The sequence below is a fragment of the Akebia trifoliata genome, chromosome 7, assembly GCF_017979445.1.
Source record: "Akebia trifoliata isolate Shusen 1 chromosome 7, ASM1797944v1, whole genome shotgun sequence".
NCBI lineage: Eukaryota > Viridiplantae > Streptophyta > Magnoliopsida > Ranunculales > Lardizabalaceae > Akebia > Akebia trifoliata.
In genome coordinates this window covers 26052807-26068219 of record NC_141381.1, presented here as the reverse complement: position 1 = coordinate 26068219, position 15413 = coordinate 26052807, and the positions used below count along the sequence as shown (strand labels likewise).

General features: G+C 35.1%; 2 protein-coding genes across 2 annotated transcripts; both read right to left on the bottom strand.

Annotated features, from left to right (window-relative positions):
* Nucleotides 1-682: 682 nt before the first annotated feature.
* On the bottom strand, nt 683-8079 carry LOC147398600 (COP9 signalosome complex subunit 3-like). Its single transcript, XM_086447851.1, has 11 exons — nt 7760-8079; nt 6469-6584; nt 6132-6378; nt 4048-4105; nt 3855-3944; nt 3340-3405; nt 2803-2892; nt 2458-2616; nt 1521-1642; nt 1221-1293; nt 683-1125 (listed from the first exon to the last, which is right to left on the bottom strand). Exons 1-11 carry the CDS (start codon nt 7942-7944, stop codon nt 1057-1059), a joined length of 1275 nt encoding a protein of 424 aa, XP_086303977.1. The 5' UTR covers nt 7945-8079; the 3' UTR covers nt 683-1056.
* Nucleotides 8080-9739: 1660 nt separating this feature from the next.
* On the bottom strand, nt 9740-12557 carry LOC147398599 (Ribosomal protein L13 family protein). Its single transcript, XM_086447850.1, has 4 exons — nt 12053-12557; nt 11365-11531; nt 10954-11065; nt 9740-10173 (listed from the first exon to the last, which is right to left on the bottom strand). The coding sequence occupies exons 1-4, from the start codon at nt 12128-12130 to the stop codon at nt 9949-9951; spliced, it is 582 nt and encodes a 193-aa protein (XP_086303976.1). The 5' UTR covers nt 12131-12557; the 3' UTR covers nt 9740-9948.
* Nucleotides 12558-15413: the final 2856 nt, after the last annotated feature.

The window sequence follows — 15413 nt, the reverse complement described above, 5'->3', positions numbered from 1 at the left end:
ATTCCTGCCTGAGGTCACTTCAGCATTATTCATTTCAAAATCTTTTCCATACATTCAGAGGTTCCAAACTAGCAATTACTCTTAAGTCACAAAGAAAACTGAACGATTGTGGTTATCCGGTCTATTGATTGTAACCTGCTGATGTAAAAGACTCTTTTCTTTCATACCTTTACCTTCTTGTCTAAGACAATTCACAAATATTAGAAGGATAATAAGTCAGACATGTCAAATGGTTGTGATCATTAGTCCAATTAATTGGTGAATATGACTCCTGCTTGTTGTCATTATGGCTATTCTCTTCTCGAGCTTGATTAGTTGATATAAATTAATGTTACATGATTTTGATCTTCCCAAATTAGATAACTTAAGCTTTTCGATTTATTAAATGCAGCACAACGATATATAAATAGACTGAGATAGGAATTCAAACCTTTTTTTATTCTTATCAATCAACGGCAACCCATTCGATTTCTATGGTAGTAAATCACATAGAAACCATCTAAGGGCTGGTGTGATGGCCAAGACCACACCTCAGGAAGTAGAGAGGTCTTGAGTTAGAAACCACCCCCCCCCACCCCAAAGGATTTATAACAGAAATTACCTAGTGTGTGGTGTGTGGGTAGGAGGGGACTGCATGTGCCCCAAGGATTACTTGGGTGCTAGTAGAAATCTGCACAAAGACTTTACTGCAGAAGCAATAATCCATGGTCATTAGAGGCAAACTACATACACATAATTCTCTCATCTTACCATCTCACGTGACAATGCTACACCTAACCTTTCCCCAGAACCCATCCCAACTTAACATTACATTTAATTTAAAGGTCCTCGTATCTTGTTTTTAGTACAGAATCAAGTCTTTCAACTCTACATGGGTTTGCTTTCTGTTCTCTTTCCGAAACGATGTCTCCCTTCCATACCATGGCAGATCCTTCTGATACTGGAGACCTCAAAAACAGAATCAATTAAAGTGGGTTTAGCACTGTCGTAGAGCATCTCCTTTTATGTAACATGTCACAGTTTGGCTCAAAATATATGATGTGCGTTTTGCTTGTTTCACATGTTGAATTTCTGGGGTACAGTATCGAAGTCATCAAATTCAAACCTTTGTCGCTCTTTCCCAACCTAAGGACAAAGCATTATTTAGATTAACCATTAGTGCTTGTTAAAAGGACTAAGTTCAATTGAAATAGTTAAGAAAAATGACGGCACACACAAACCTTTCCCAGGTACATGGGGTCAGATGAGATATGTTCATCCACGGCATTAAGCTTCTTTGACAACACCATTATCCTGAAACAACGCACATGAGACACCCCTTACAATAAAAATAATGTTCCCCATCGATCATGCTGAGAGATCTACTAGGTGAGACATTGAGAAATGAGAATGGTGGGTCCCAAACCGAGGTACCAACAAAGGGAGGAAAGCTAATGTACAGCTCAACTTATGGAAAGATGAATGACTTTGATGGGAATTATTCAACCCATTTGTTGTTATCTAAAATCTAAATGGCATACCTTTGAATTGATGAATCGATATGCTCAATCATCTCACAGGTTTTATATTGCTCAGGATCTTCATGGAAGCTGACCATTCCATCCTTCTGGTTGATTGTTGCAAATATCTCACCATCTTGAATCTAAAAATAAATAAATAAAACGAATCATCTACAGATTGTACATAAACCCAGAATCCGAAAAGCACTATAATTAATTTTAGAGAGATTTACCGGGCAGACCTATCTGTTGCATTCTACTACAAAAACTCCCTTACTTTATAACTTTATTACTCAACAAACCTTTCTTTCTAAAAAAACAGACGAGCCTCACTTATGTATTAAGATTTGAAATTTTACTAAGGGCCCACATGGATTATCAAATTGGCAATCCAACACCACAGCCTTCTAGATTTCATGGGAAAACTCAGATTAAAAAACATTAATTAAAAAAAAAAAACTTTTTCGAGCTTCATCCAATGTGTTGAAAATGGACGGCTATCGAACTCCCAAATTTAAAATTGAAGTTCAACGATGAAAATGAACTTTTTTTTCTCCAAAGTTCGAAGAATTTTGTCCTCTACAACCCTGTGGCATTAGATCATGTTTTTGGATACCAACAATTGATGGGGAAAACTTTCCTTACTTAGTAAGGAAAGTATTTTTCTTTCTTAACAAATCTTGGAGTGGGACCTACATCTTTCAACAAAATTAAATACCTATATTACCCTCGGTATAATGGGTATATGATTAAAAGAACTCAGGGTATTATAGGTTTTTAATCATTTAAAATGATGTTGATCCCACTCCAAGGTTTGTTGAGTAACCAACTTGATGAAGTAAGGGAGTTTTTGTAATAAAAATGCAACAGATAGGCCTGTCCGATGAATCTCTCTTAATTTTATCTTGATAGGTATGTGCAATGTTAATGGATTTTAGTGAGTGAAATTAGTAAATACCATGTGAAGCACATGCATCTCAGCTTCCTTGGAGGTATTCAGTTGCACTGCATTGGCTATGTCTTGGAGTGAAAGAGTCAAGTACATCTGAGTCAATCTCTGGATGTTACGCTTGTACATAGATGATACAACTTGCTTCACCAATCCAAGATTGTTGTCCTGAAAACAGAGTTCAAAGCCTTTAGATGCACCAAAACGGTTCGTGAAATTGGATTGCAATACATTAAATGGAAAGTACAGACAAAACACTCATCCCTGTTTGTTTCATTATGGATCTCAGTACTCCACATTAAGAGATTTGTGCTAATAAATAAGAAGATGGAGAAAATGTAGAAAAAAGCTCACACTTTCAAATTTCTCCCTGTTTGACGTGACAAAGCTCTCTAATTCCGAGATTTTCCCCGTGTTATAGCTATTGGCCAAGTCATAGTAGGGCTGCCAAATGTAAGAATAATTTTATGATAAGATCCAAATCTGAACTCTACAGATACTCCATATTAAAGTACTAGGAAACACGTAAGCAAATATACGTGCATGGAAATTATTAGAAAAAGGATAAAAATGTGCATGCAAACACAAAAGGCAGTTTTATTTGTTAGAAAAATTATATTGCCACACCAACTTTTACTAACAGAACCCCAATTCACATGATATTAACAATGAAATAGCACACATCTAGGTGTGCTCTTAGTAGAAACTCTCCTTTTTAAAGACAGGTAGTTTCCTATGCGTGACATGATTTAATTCTGACATATTTGTCCAAGCAATGCGCAAAATTGATGCATCAGATGTTGAACATGACATAGAAGCAGATAGGAAATACCAGCATAGAATCAATAATTCTCAGATGGAAAGAGACACATGTTGGGTTTCAAGAGTTACCTGACAGAAGTTCCGAAGATTCCTTTGAGCCACTGAAGAAGTATACTTTGGGAAAGCAGTAGAAAACTATCATAGAAAGTTGCATAACTTAATAATGGAAAGCATCGGATTAACATCAAAGAAAGTAGAAGCAATATTAATAGTAAAATACTATCTTTCTAAGTCAAACTTTTATAAGCAGATTAAGCACACCAATGACCAAATGAATAACAAAGCCTGGGTAGGGGATCCCTCCAAAATACTCAACTCTTAGGTGATTCTACAAGTTGTTAGCACATAGCTTTGTTTTAAATAAACATGACAAATCACACTAAAATAAAATCGATCCCACACTAATTCATCAATAATCTTTTTACTAGATTATCAAACCTAAGTAACAGTTTTGCAGTATTCAATATAAAACCTTCTATTTAAGTAATTCCTATAAATTGTCATGAAACCTTGTAATCAATTTCTACGTTTAAAACCTAATCGAAGTCATACAAGTAGAAGTGTGAGAAAAGAATCAAGCAAACCTGCCCACTATGAATAAGTGAAACCAAAATGTACTTTTTATGTGCTTCAACAGCTATAGCATTTGTAGTTGACATTGGCGCAGTAACAACCTGCAATAAACAAAGACAAGAAACTCAGTCAATAAGTTAAACAAGTGTTATTAGTATCAGATAGTCAAATAAGATAAGAAATTGCATTATGTGCCTTACATACATTGTGTAGAAGTTCCATGGCTTTGTGGAAACGCTTTTGTCCTATGCATATCATCCCCCTATATGAAATGTGAAGTAATGTCAGCAGTCCGTGGCATCAAGTACTCAAGTACCTCAAAGCCAAAATAATGAGAAGGCACTGGATAAATAAAGGACAGCACAGGAGCTTATGGAAATGACCAACAACAAAAATTGGAATTCCTAACAAATGACGGCATTATGAAGAGACTGGCATATCCCAATTGAAGTTAAGGACTGAAAACATCCTTGTTAAGACAAAAAGGAAATTTTTTTCCATATTTGACAATGTCAGTTACCAAATTCTACTAACATCATAGATTAAAGGCAAAGATACTAATGGGCTATCCTTCCTCTTGCCGTGTGTTGGGGGCTCTGGAAAGAGAGGAACAAATGGGGGTTTCAGGGAAAGGAAAACTCTCCTCAAGATGTGATTCTGGAGATTTTGGACATTCTATACCACTGGAGCAAATTATGTAAAGATTTAGGAGTCTCTTTTGAGAATTTTGAGTTCAAGTGGGTCTCATTATGCAGTTGGTAGTTGGCTTTGCGCGGGGTTGTTTGTGGATGTTGGCCTTCACTTTTTTTTTTCTTTTTTCTTTCCTTTGTTTTCTTGTATTGGGGACCACCTTGGCCTCCTGTTTATTTATTTGTCAATAAAAGTTTCTACTTAACAAAAAAAGGATTAAAGGCAAGAAATGATGTGCACCCGACAGCTGGATTTCAAATGTTTTTCTGAAGGGTATTATATGGAATATGTTCTTTATAGAACACGAAAGTATTTCAAAGATCCAGTAGAAACTGAACTCCTACAGTAGATCCTATCATCATCATAATTCTATTGGTCATATATAATACTTAAGATCATGACTTATGATCAGTGAATAAAAAATAAAATTGAGCTTGAACTAAGAAACATAAAAATCATTTGGAGATCCTTTCCCTTTTCTCTAAGTTTAACCATAATTTGTCCAAGTAGAAAATTGCATCAATGGGAGACCTCCCTAGCAGCAGCAACAACAAAAAATTGGGGTCTAGTAAATGAACTTCTTCCTCTATTCCACTTTGTCTAGGGCTGGTCAATTTGGCGCGATGAGTAAAAATCCGCCAACCCCTAACTTAATTGGTTATCTAATATATTTGATTTTTGTCTTCATCTTTGTTCCATCACTCTTAGGAAACCTAATACCCCAACGGTCACCATCATCGCTTACCAATTTTGTCTTTGTTTAGTATTTTTACTTCTTTATAAGTTATCTTAGTTTCTAGCTGCTTGCCAAGACTTGTGATAGATCATTTTTCTCTAGTGACCTTATAAACCTCGTAATTCCACAGTTGGACATACAAGAAGATAAAAAAACTTTTTAATACCACTTATCCCAGAATTAAACATGAGATTCCTTGATCCTTTCATTTTTGGTAATAAGTAATATACCCCAACTCTGCTAATCTAGAAAAGATATACACAGAAAACATTGTTTTTTTAAGTATAAATATTTTATCCAAACCATATTGGTCCCATGCATAGTAACAAAAAACGGCGATTTTTTGAAAAAAAAAAAAAAAAAAACACATCTTGCATCTCTGCTGATTAAAAAACGCGACTTTTCCCTTTGTGACAAAAAACAACGTCTTATTCCTGTTTTTTTTCATTTTTTTTGCGTATTTTTTTCATAGGAAAAAAAAAATTTAAACACTTTCTTGTTCTTTCAATGTGGGATTTGATACAAAATAGAATTTGGTGATTCATAAATGTAAAAATATAGGATTTGATGATAATAACTCGATTTTATGAATTTTCATTATATATATTCGCGTTTTAATATATTTTTTTATCTTTTGTTTTTATCATTTTTTCCCACTTTTTTCTCGTTCTTTCCCCCATTTTTAATGGTTTTTCTAAGTTTTCCCTTGCCAATTTAAATTCGTAGTCCGACTTTGTGACTATGGTCCCATGGCCGTACCGTAAGTCATTTAGACCACCTTGTCATCCATTAACTAACATAACAAATGATAACTGACATGTCAAAAGAAAGAGAAAGACTACTGATAAGCTAGAGGACTCACCCATAATAACAATAGAGAAAGAAGTCCCTCGGTTGATCAACCTCAAAAATATCCTCATCCAAAATGCTAAGACCAGTTTTATAGCACTTTGCCAGCAAACAAAGAAGGAGAAAATATGGATGTAAAGTAGTCAAATGTTCAGACGAAGACTGAAGTTTACGAACAGCTGTTTGCATGGGAGCTATGCCTCGTATTGGTGTTTGAAGAAGCACAACTTCGTCCTTGAACCTCTTACAAATAGATATAACTGCAAGAACAATAAAGCAATGCTGAGATCATTTTAAGCATTTAGTCAAATGTTCAGATACAACACAGTGCAAGAAGAAGTTTTTAGTACATTTATTAGGTTCCAAACGTATCTGTTCTGCCAAGCAACAATTTATAAATCTGGCAACGATTGGAATAAGTTCAACTGCTTGCTCTCGTGATATCGCAGCAGATGCATACGCTTCCCTGTAAAGTCATACATATATAGAAATTTTATCAGCGGAATCCATAGCTAAAGAGTCACGATCCAGAACAGTGTCCTGTTCCTATGACAACAAACAGTGTCTACGTGGCACTTTTCAGTTGGAAATTAAACACATTGGACTGCGTGTTATGTAGAAAACGGCTTGTTTAGGAGCCCCATATGTTTTAGAGTCCAACCGAACCCAGTAAAGAAAACTGCACATTGAACAGCTTCAATCAACTTTCACATCAATTCAGCTGAAACGCACCACTTTTATGCCATCTAAATAAAAATTTCAATGAAGCAAATATGTATGAAAATTGAAACCGTAAGAATTTCAGCGGATAAATGTGATTTAAACTTATGCACCAACTCAGCATACTAGCTTACACTGGAACCCATTGCCCACAACATAAACCTTGACACCATACCACACAATACTTTGTTGAAGTAACTAAAACCACCCATTTCCCATGAAGACATCAAGTTCGTGGAGAGGAATTGTCGGTCCATCCCAAAAAAAAAAAAAAAGTACAAGCTCACTACCCATATGATCCAAAAGGTGCCAGCTTTCTAAGTTGGTAAGATTTGTGAGTGTTGATACCAAGATTGGATTCAAAACCCACCTTCATCCACTAATTACAAACCAATAACACGCTTGCCCATCAAAAACATGATCCAAACACTTTGTTGAAGCATCTATGGGCAAACCCACTTCCCATACAATCCAAGCACTTCTTTTACAGCATCAATCAATCAATTAAAGCTCACATTCCATAAGAACTGAAGTCCCAATCACTTTGTTACAGTTTCAATTGATAAAAACCCATTTCAAATACATTTTTTTGGGGTTAGGATTTCAAATACTTGTTACACTATAGTAATTGATCAACACCTTCACATTATAACCTAAATACTTAATTACACTAAAAATCAATCAAAATTCAAAAGCCAGACTTAATTCAACCCAAAGAATTCGAATACCGGAAAAATTATAATAAAAAAGAAGAAGATAGAAGATAAAACAAAACGAACACTACTAATTGATCAACACCTTCACAAAATAACCCAAATACTTAATTACACAAACAATCAATCAAAACCCAGTCTTAATTAAACCCAAAGAATTCGAATACCGGAAAAAAATTAATTAAAAAAAAAAAAAAAAAAAACGTACAGGATATAGAGGTAGCCGAGAGAATGCTTTGATGGATCGAGTTGTTCTAAAAAAGGAGCTAATTGAGGGGCATGAGATTGGAGAACTTCTTCTTCTTGTTTCAAAATGTTGTGAAGTTGAGGAATCTCTTCAACACTGCCCGAAAGCCCTTGTATGTGAGCCACTAGAGCTTCGATGGACTCCATGTGAATAATATTCGATTGATCCCCTAAATTTATGAGATAAATTATGAACCTTCGAAGAAAAACTATTGAGAATTTGAGATCTTCAGCATGCAACGAGGAAGAATTTCCCCCCTTTTTGTGTTACAGAGACTTTGATCAAGAAATTAGTTCAATGGTTACACTTGAAACTCGTGATTCGAACTCCGAGTCGACTCATCTTCAATCACCAATCACGATCAGATTACTTTGGTCAGTGGGCTCGAAAGAAAGTGTCCAATAGTGCATCTGGATGTACAGATTTAACTTAGAGGAAGACTAGCCTTACTAATTTATGTAAGATTTGGTCCTTGAGCTCACACCTTGTGACATCCAAAACATGATCCAGTGCTACAAGGTTGTAGAAGATAAAATTCTACGAACTTCGAAAAAAAAATTATTTAAAAAAATTTATTTTGTCTTGAATTTTATTTTAAATTTAGGAGTTCAATGGAAGTTTAATAGACGAAAGAGAGGGTGGTCATACATCACATGTAAGAGATGATCTTCAAGTCTATCAGTTGCTGTCTATTTTCAAAACTTTGGATGAAGTCCTTAAAATGAGAGGTGCTGTTACAATCTAATTTCTTAAATTATTTATTACACCACAACTAAAGATTAAAACACACACTCTTCAAACATTACAAAGGTTTGGATCAAATTAAATTTTCAACATTATAAAACATTAGTTTTAAGAGAGTGTTGGAGTAACATTGAAATTGACATCGATTAAAAGATTGGAGTGCACAGAACCATATATGCTTCTCACTCATATCCCACATCAGCAATGTCTGAAACAATGTCGATTTCAATGTTACTTCAGCATTTTTCTTATTTTAAATCATTCCGATAGTTGCTTACAATTATGATTAAGCTCATATGAAATCCGAAACCCAAAAAATAGAAATTTGACAAAAATAAATAAATGAGAGAGCTTCTATTGGCATCCCAACTTTTACTTATCCCCAATCATTCATTTATTTGCCTTATTTTTAATTGAGGTGTAATCAATAAAACATGGGGGTGCCAGTAGCAGCTCTAAATTTTTATTTATTTATTTGTTATTATTATTAATTTAATACGAGGCTTTACATGAAATCTAGAGGGGTATGGACTATGGTGTTGGTTGCCGATGTGGTAATCCATTTGAGCAAAACGAGCTTTAACTCTAATCAAATTAGTAAGGAAAGTGTTTTTCTTTAAGCACAGAAGGAAACTCAAGCGTATTGAGGATCTGTTTGGTTTGCCGAGTTGTACTTTTTATGATTAGACTTTTAAACTCAATTTTTGAACGTTGATAGTGAGAGTTAATTACAGATCCAGTCTTTGATTGTTTATGAGAATTTGTCATGGAATTTTAGCGAATTTCAACTCCCATACTTTGTGTTTGGCTCAGATGGTGAAGATTTTTCAACAAGATAGGATTTTTTTTAGAAAATGGAATAAGATGAAATTTTGGGTTGAAAAATCAAGGGTTTGCTTCATGAAGTCGAGAAAACATTGAAAACGAAGATGGCGTGGAATCGTTTAAAATAGACATCGAACAACTTGAGGATGATGGATTTTTGAAAGAAAAAATCAAGGTTTATTGCAGATTGAAGTCGAGGCCATGTAAATCATTTATGTTAATAATCCAAAGTAAACTGAGGTATGTTATGAGGCTATTTCAATTATTCACCAAAACATGGATGGACATATGGGTGGATACAAGAATTTATCTTATAAATACATGATGTGTCCTCAGCAAATGTGTCAACTAGAAAATGTAAGAAGGCTGAAATGTTATGGGGCTTTGAAACAATGTGAGTGCAGATTGTTAAGAGGAAAATTTTCAAAACATCAAACAAAATCAACCTTTAAGGGTGGTCATCTCTGAGTTACGATCCTCACTAAAGATTCATCATGAACAGAAAATAAAGCTGCAGAATTCTACATAGACAAAGGAAACATGAAAGGAGAATAAACCCTACAAGAACTGCTGTCCATCCCTCACGCACTTATTTCAGTTTGAACTACTTCCTTCTTTCTTCTTGACATCTTAGAAGTGTCACCCTGTTGTTGTTTTTCAGCCTTCTTCTGAGCTCGAACCATAGCTCGCCTTGCACGGGGTCGCATCTCCCGTACTGTACGGGGAGGCATCACGTATGGGTCAAGAGGTCGATCACCAAAGGGGTGCTCGCTGCCAGGAAATATCCTGAGTTTTCGATCTCTATCCTGTATTCATAATAAAGATGTGGTGTAGGGTCAATAACTTCCAAAACTTGCTTCACATGGGATCATCTAGTAGTTATGAACAGAAGTATTACCCACGTCCCATAATACATATCTAGACCATTTGAGTGATCAATCTTGATCTTTCAACCAGGATGACAACACTTGGTTGGACAATGGCCCAACCAATAGGATAATCTAGCTAGCCAACCAAGGGCTTTTTTCTTCAGACAATCATCTTTTACAGTCATCCATGAATTGGATCTTGATCTGATAGTCAAGATTGTCTAATCAGCATAATTTTGGGTCATGGTCAATCCAAGTATTTTCCCACGTATGTCAAATGCTAAGTTCCAAGTATATCTAGAATGCTGGATATCTATGTTAAGCTAAAATTAGGTTATTATTTTTTTTTTTTAAAGAAAGAAAATGGAAAAACAAAAAGTTTAAAGTAGCTCAAGGGTTTGATGAGAAAGAAACGTTGTTTTTTTTCTTTTTTGATAGGTATAGGGTTAATGGTTAGAAATGTCCGAGTTAACTATAAAAGAAGGCAATTAAATATATCAGTCACAAAAGAAGTTTAGTTAGTGCTTAGCAATTGAATCGACATACAAAAAATCTCGTAGTAGTTCTCGTACATTTGTCTGTTAATGGAGTTTTCATCCATAACTAAAGAATGACAAGAATCATACAAAAGGATAACACTATTGAGAAAATAGAACTAATTTTAAGATTTTGGGATTTCTTTTAATAAAGAAAAAAAAGATTTGGGTAAACACTCACATCACGCAATTTGTTTCGCGGAAGCATGCGTAGTACGGCTTTACGGATAACTTCTGTTGGATCCTTTGCTAACTGATCCTTTAAACTCCTCTCTTTGAGGTGGCCTATGTACCTATAAGTTAAACATACTTCAATGTCAAGTCAAAAGAAATACTAAGAAGCATGCAACTTCCATCCACATAACCCCAAGGGGTTGTTGGCCTAGTGGCAAGCTGAGCCTTGATAAGCTCCTCAGGAAGGGCAGGTCAAGTGTTCGAAACCCCAAGAAGCAATGAGTTCCTTGGGGCTACCATCCGAGGAGGAGGGGGGTATGACCGTGGGATTAGTCTCACCTGAAGAGTGGGAATACCCATGATAAGCAAAAAAAACTTCCATCCAAATGGAACAATGACTATAAGTATCAATACTTGCCCAGTATGCCAGCGATAAAACTTATCAGTTAGTTTTCTCCCAGTAACACAGATATCTTTTGCATTGAGCACAATACACAAATCTCCATCTTCACGATATGGTGTATAAGTTGGCTTGTCCTTGCCTTGAAGCACAATAGATAGTTGAGATGCTAACCTCCCAAGGACCTATAGAAGAGTAGTAGATCATTATTTATTTTCATCATGCAGACCCCAAATAGATACATGTTGAATGGTTTCATATGATTCACATTCCAAAATCCTAGATAGTCAGCATAAGTCATCTGACGATTATAAGTGCAAATTTCAAGAAAATAAAATAATGATAACTGCCAAGGTGGCAAAGCTAGAGAACCTAACCATGGCTTGGTTGATTTGAACTAATTTTTAAATATCTCTAGGAATTGGCATGATTTAAGAATATGACTCGGTGACTCGGCTAAAAAAATGGGATTATTGTTGTAGATGAAGCACCACAAACAACAATGCTTCATAATTATAAAAACTTCTAATTGTTATTATCTGTTAGTTAAGCCTTTAAAGAAAATTACAAATCATCTTAGCCACTGAGTTGAGTTGTCATTTCGAAGTAGAAAAATATCAACAACCAGTGAGAAGAACATAGGCCCAAGAAGCAAACCCTTGTCAGTACACATTAAAGAAAAAAAAAAAAAAAATTGGGTTCCAACCTGCCCTTTTGCATCGAATACTCGCCATCGCAGACCCTCCAAGTTGATACGCCTAATGCCCGCAAGTGCTTTCTGCATAAAACATGCTTACAAATATAAGAAGTGAGTTCTATTATCAGTTATAAAACAAAGACATTAGTTAGATAAAAACCAAGAAAGAATCAAACAAGTCCACTTCAACAATTAGCACTAAATGTAAACGATCATAACCTTTCAATTCAATAATACCCTTTTGCATTATTAGATGAAAATGATTAAAATATTCAAATTCAAAGATCTTCTTCCCTGATAATTACACTAATTCGTTCTCTCCATTTGAGTTGAATAAGTGCAGAGGCCCAAATCGGGTTATTTCAATTCTCCCATACAGGCACAAATTACACCATTTTCAATGTTAATTATTTATTCAAAATAGATACATTTATTCGATCACGTAATTTGGAGCTCCATATCTAGAAAAATTGATTCAGTACATTTGACAAACAGTTGGTGTGCAAACAAGAAAGTCTTGGATTTCGCACTTTTATAAAAAAAAAAAAAAACAGAGTGTTTCCCAATGATCTGAACTCTACTAACAGAGGCTATAAATCAAATAAATACAAGTAATTTGGGGAAAATGAAACCTTTTTAAAGATCTAAACGAAGAAAAGTTAAGAGAACTTGCCTTCAAATTCCCGTTAAATTTGCTAGCAGCGGCAGCCATTATTAAATTGTTAGCTCTATTTCTATCTCCAATTCCTCACAAATTCAAACATTCAAAGGGTCTCTTACACCTATTAAGCGAATCAGACAGCCATGATTCTTGTTGATCGAGCTGGTTAGGATTTCTGCAAAATGTATCTAATGCGAACTACGCCTGATGTAAGGAGTTGTGGCAGAAACCCTACGACATAAACCCACCGAGAAGAAGAAAAGGAATGAGTCAAGTCTTATATCCATGGTTTTAATTACCGAGTTTACTCTCCCGAGTCATCTCGTCTCGGTCGAGATAAATCTTTTAACTCTGTCTTTTAATTATTTATTAACTTATGTTTATATTTAAAATATTATAAGTTTTTTTAATTTATCATAATTTTTTTCAAAGTAGTTAATATTTAACTTATTAAAAGTTAATTATTTTTATATATAAAAAACTAAAATTTATTTAACTTGATTGAGTTTTATTGACTTGGCTAATATTTTCAAAATATCCGACGGTTTATATTAGATCGGATAAATCAATGTGAAGGATGATTCATATCGAATGTCCCACTTATTTGTTAGTGATATTGAGCTGACTAAAGTGGGGTGATCGTCATTAATCGAATTAATATTAAATAATTTTTAGACTAATGATAGTTTGGCGCTCTTTTTTCAGACATCCCCATACACTCCAATTGGTAGTTACAAAATCATAAATCTTTTTCTTGTGTATCTCAAAGCAAATGATCTACGATTTTGTGATGGGGGCATACAAGGGCGTCTGAAAAAAAGAGTGAGATTATCACAACTCTAGTTTCTATTACAAAGAATTTGTTGATAGATAAATAAATACATTTGAGATAATTATCTATGATATATAAAATCAAAATGTTCACTTATAAAAATACAATTGGTTAGATTCATCAATGCATTCTAAATAATATTATCTTGAAAAATTCTCTTAACATGTAATACAATGGTAAGATCCTACGATTTTGAGGAATTTTACCCTTGCAACACGTGTTCCTTCCCTATTACTATAATAACAAGAAAATTGTCGACTTGGGAGCTTTTAATTTATCAATTTGATCGATCCATAAGCCAACAAGCACAGTTGATAAAAGTCTTTGCGTGATGATACCATTCACCTAGGTTCAATTCTTGTAAGCACTGAGTTATTGATCTCAATAAAAAAATGCATACCCCCGTGGCAACACCAAAAAAATTTATCATCCAAAGGATTGATCAATTAACCCCTACAAACTTGGTTTAGGAGGTTTAAACTAAGGTATATTGATCAATATTATTGATTGGTAAATCAATTCGTAGGGATAATATATTTTGAAGAGATAGATGAATGATATCAAGTCTGAACGAGAAGAAGGCCTCAAAAGGGTAGACCGAGGAGGAAAAAAAACATGGTCCTTGTGGAGACTATTTTAGTCACACACACAATAGAGATGTGTGTCTTAAAGAAGCGAGCAAGGACCACTTAGAAACATGCCAATTCTTCGAAGGTAGAATCCGTAACAAGAAAGGAGGTGAGCTCTACATCCTGAGCCAAGTACATTACAGTAAGAAAACTCGGTACCAACTGAGATCACTAAAAAATGGAGTAAGGAAGAATCCTAGGTTGACAAGAATAAGATAACAAACTTTGACTAGCTTAAAGAAAATCAACCAAATTGGCCAGAGCCATAAGACCGACGAAGACAATTCTAGAAGCAATGAGAGAGTATGGCATATCTTAAAGCACTCAACCTGATTCACAAAAGTATAGAGTCTGAGCTCCTGAACTCCTTCGAAACCTACGAATAAAATCACACATCTGACACGAGATTGAACTCAAATCAAACCCGACTCATATTCGACTAGACCCACATCACATGAACGACCCTGAGCAAATATCTAAATCGAGTGCGTCTAATCGTGGGGTTAAGTATAAGAAAGATCTGAGTCAAACTGATGGGACGCCAAGTGTCAGAGATCTTTTTCTTCATTAATAACCTTCAACACTTATACATCAAGTTCAAATCCTTTTGAAAAGTGATGGATTTATCTCCCAAAACACTCAAGTGCGCCTCAAACGAAACAATTCACAAAATACCTGAATTAGTCGTGTGGTGACAGATGCCCCTGGATTTTCATCTATATAAACCAAACCACCAAGAGAGAAAGGGGGATTGGCTGGTTGAGAAATGAAAGGATATATGAGAAATAGGCAGTGGAAAAAAGAAGAAAAAGGAGCAAGAGAAGATTCACTTTGAAAATATACCATTCATTTTTTTCTCTGTTCATTCTTTTCTATTTGGGTACTAACAAATTCATCGAAGGAACATTGACATGCACCACATTGGAGCCTCATCCTTTATGTCGTCCCGTCATCTACTGTTCTGAAGATTACCAATGAGCGAAAGAGAATCAGTCGATTGATGATGGAGGCAAGAGATCATAGTTCAAAACCAAGTCTTTTGACAAAAGAAAACGATCGAGCCAGTGCCAGCAAAGAAGGAAAGCCAAGCCGATTGATGGAAAAAAGAAACAAGGGCAGTATCAATTGAAGGCTAGAAATGAATCAAAACCTCATCTAAGAGAAAAGCCGAATACACCAACCAAGGAGGTTGGTTATGACGCCAAACACGGAGGAAAGTCATCTCGTACCGACTGTGCAAGACAAATG

Bases quoted from the DNA above. Each gene is read 5' to 3' on its own strand.
- LOC147398600 (XM_086447851.1), bottom strand. From the start codon at position 7,944: ATGGAGTCCATCGAAGCTCTAGTGGCTCACATACAAGGGCTTTCGGGC. The intron at 2,893-3,339 runs GTAACTCTTGAA...TACATTTGGCAG, and splicing joins ATCTTCGGAACTTCTGTCAG to CCCTACTATGACTTGGCCAA. The intron at 1,643-2,457 runs GTATTTACTAAT...ATTTATTTTTAG, and splicing joins AGATGCATGTGCTTCACATG to ATTCAAGATGGTGAGATATT.
- LOC147398599 (XM_086447850.1), bottom strand. From the start codon at position 12,130: ATGCAGAAAGCACTTGCGGGCATTAGGCGTATCAACTTGGAGGGTCTG. The intron at 11,066-11,364 runs GCAAGTATTGAT...TTTAACTTATAG, and splicing joins TTTTATCGCTGGCATACTGG to GTACATAGGCCACCTCAAAG. The intron at 10,174-10,953 runs GTGAGTGTTTAC...TTATGAATACAG, and splicing joins CGCGAAACAAATTGCGTGAT to GATAGAGATCGAAAACTCAG.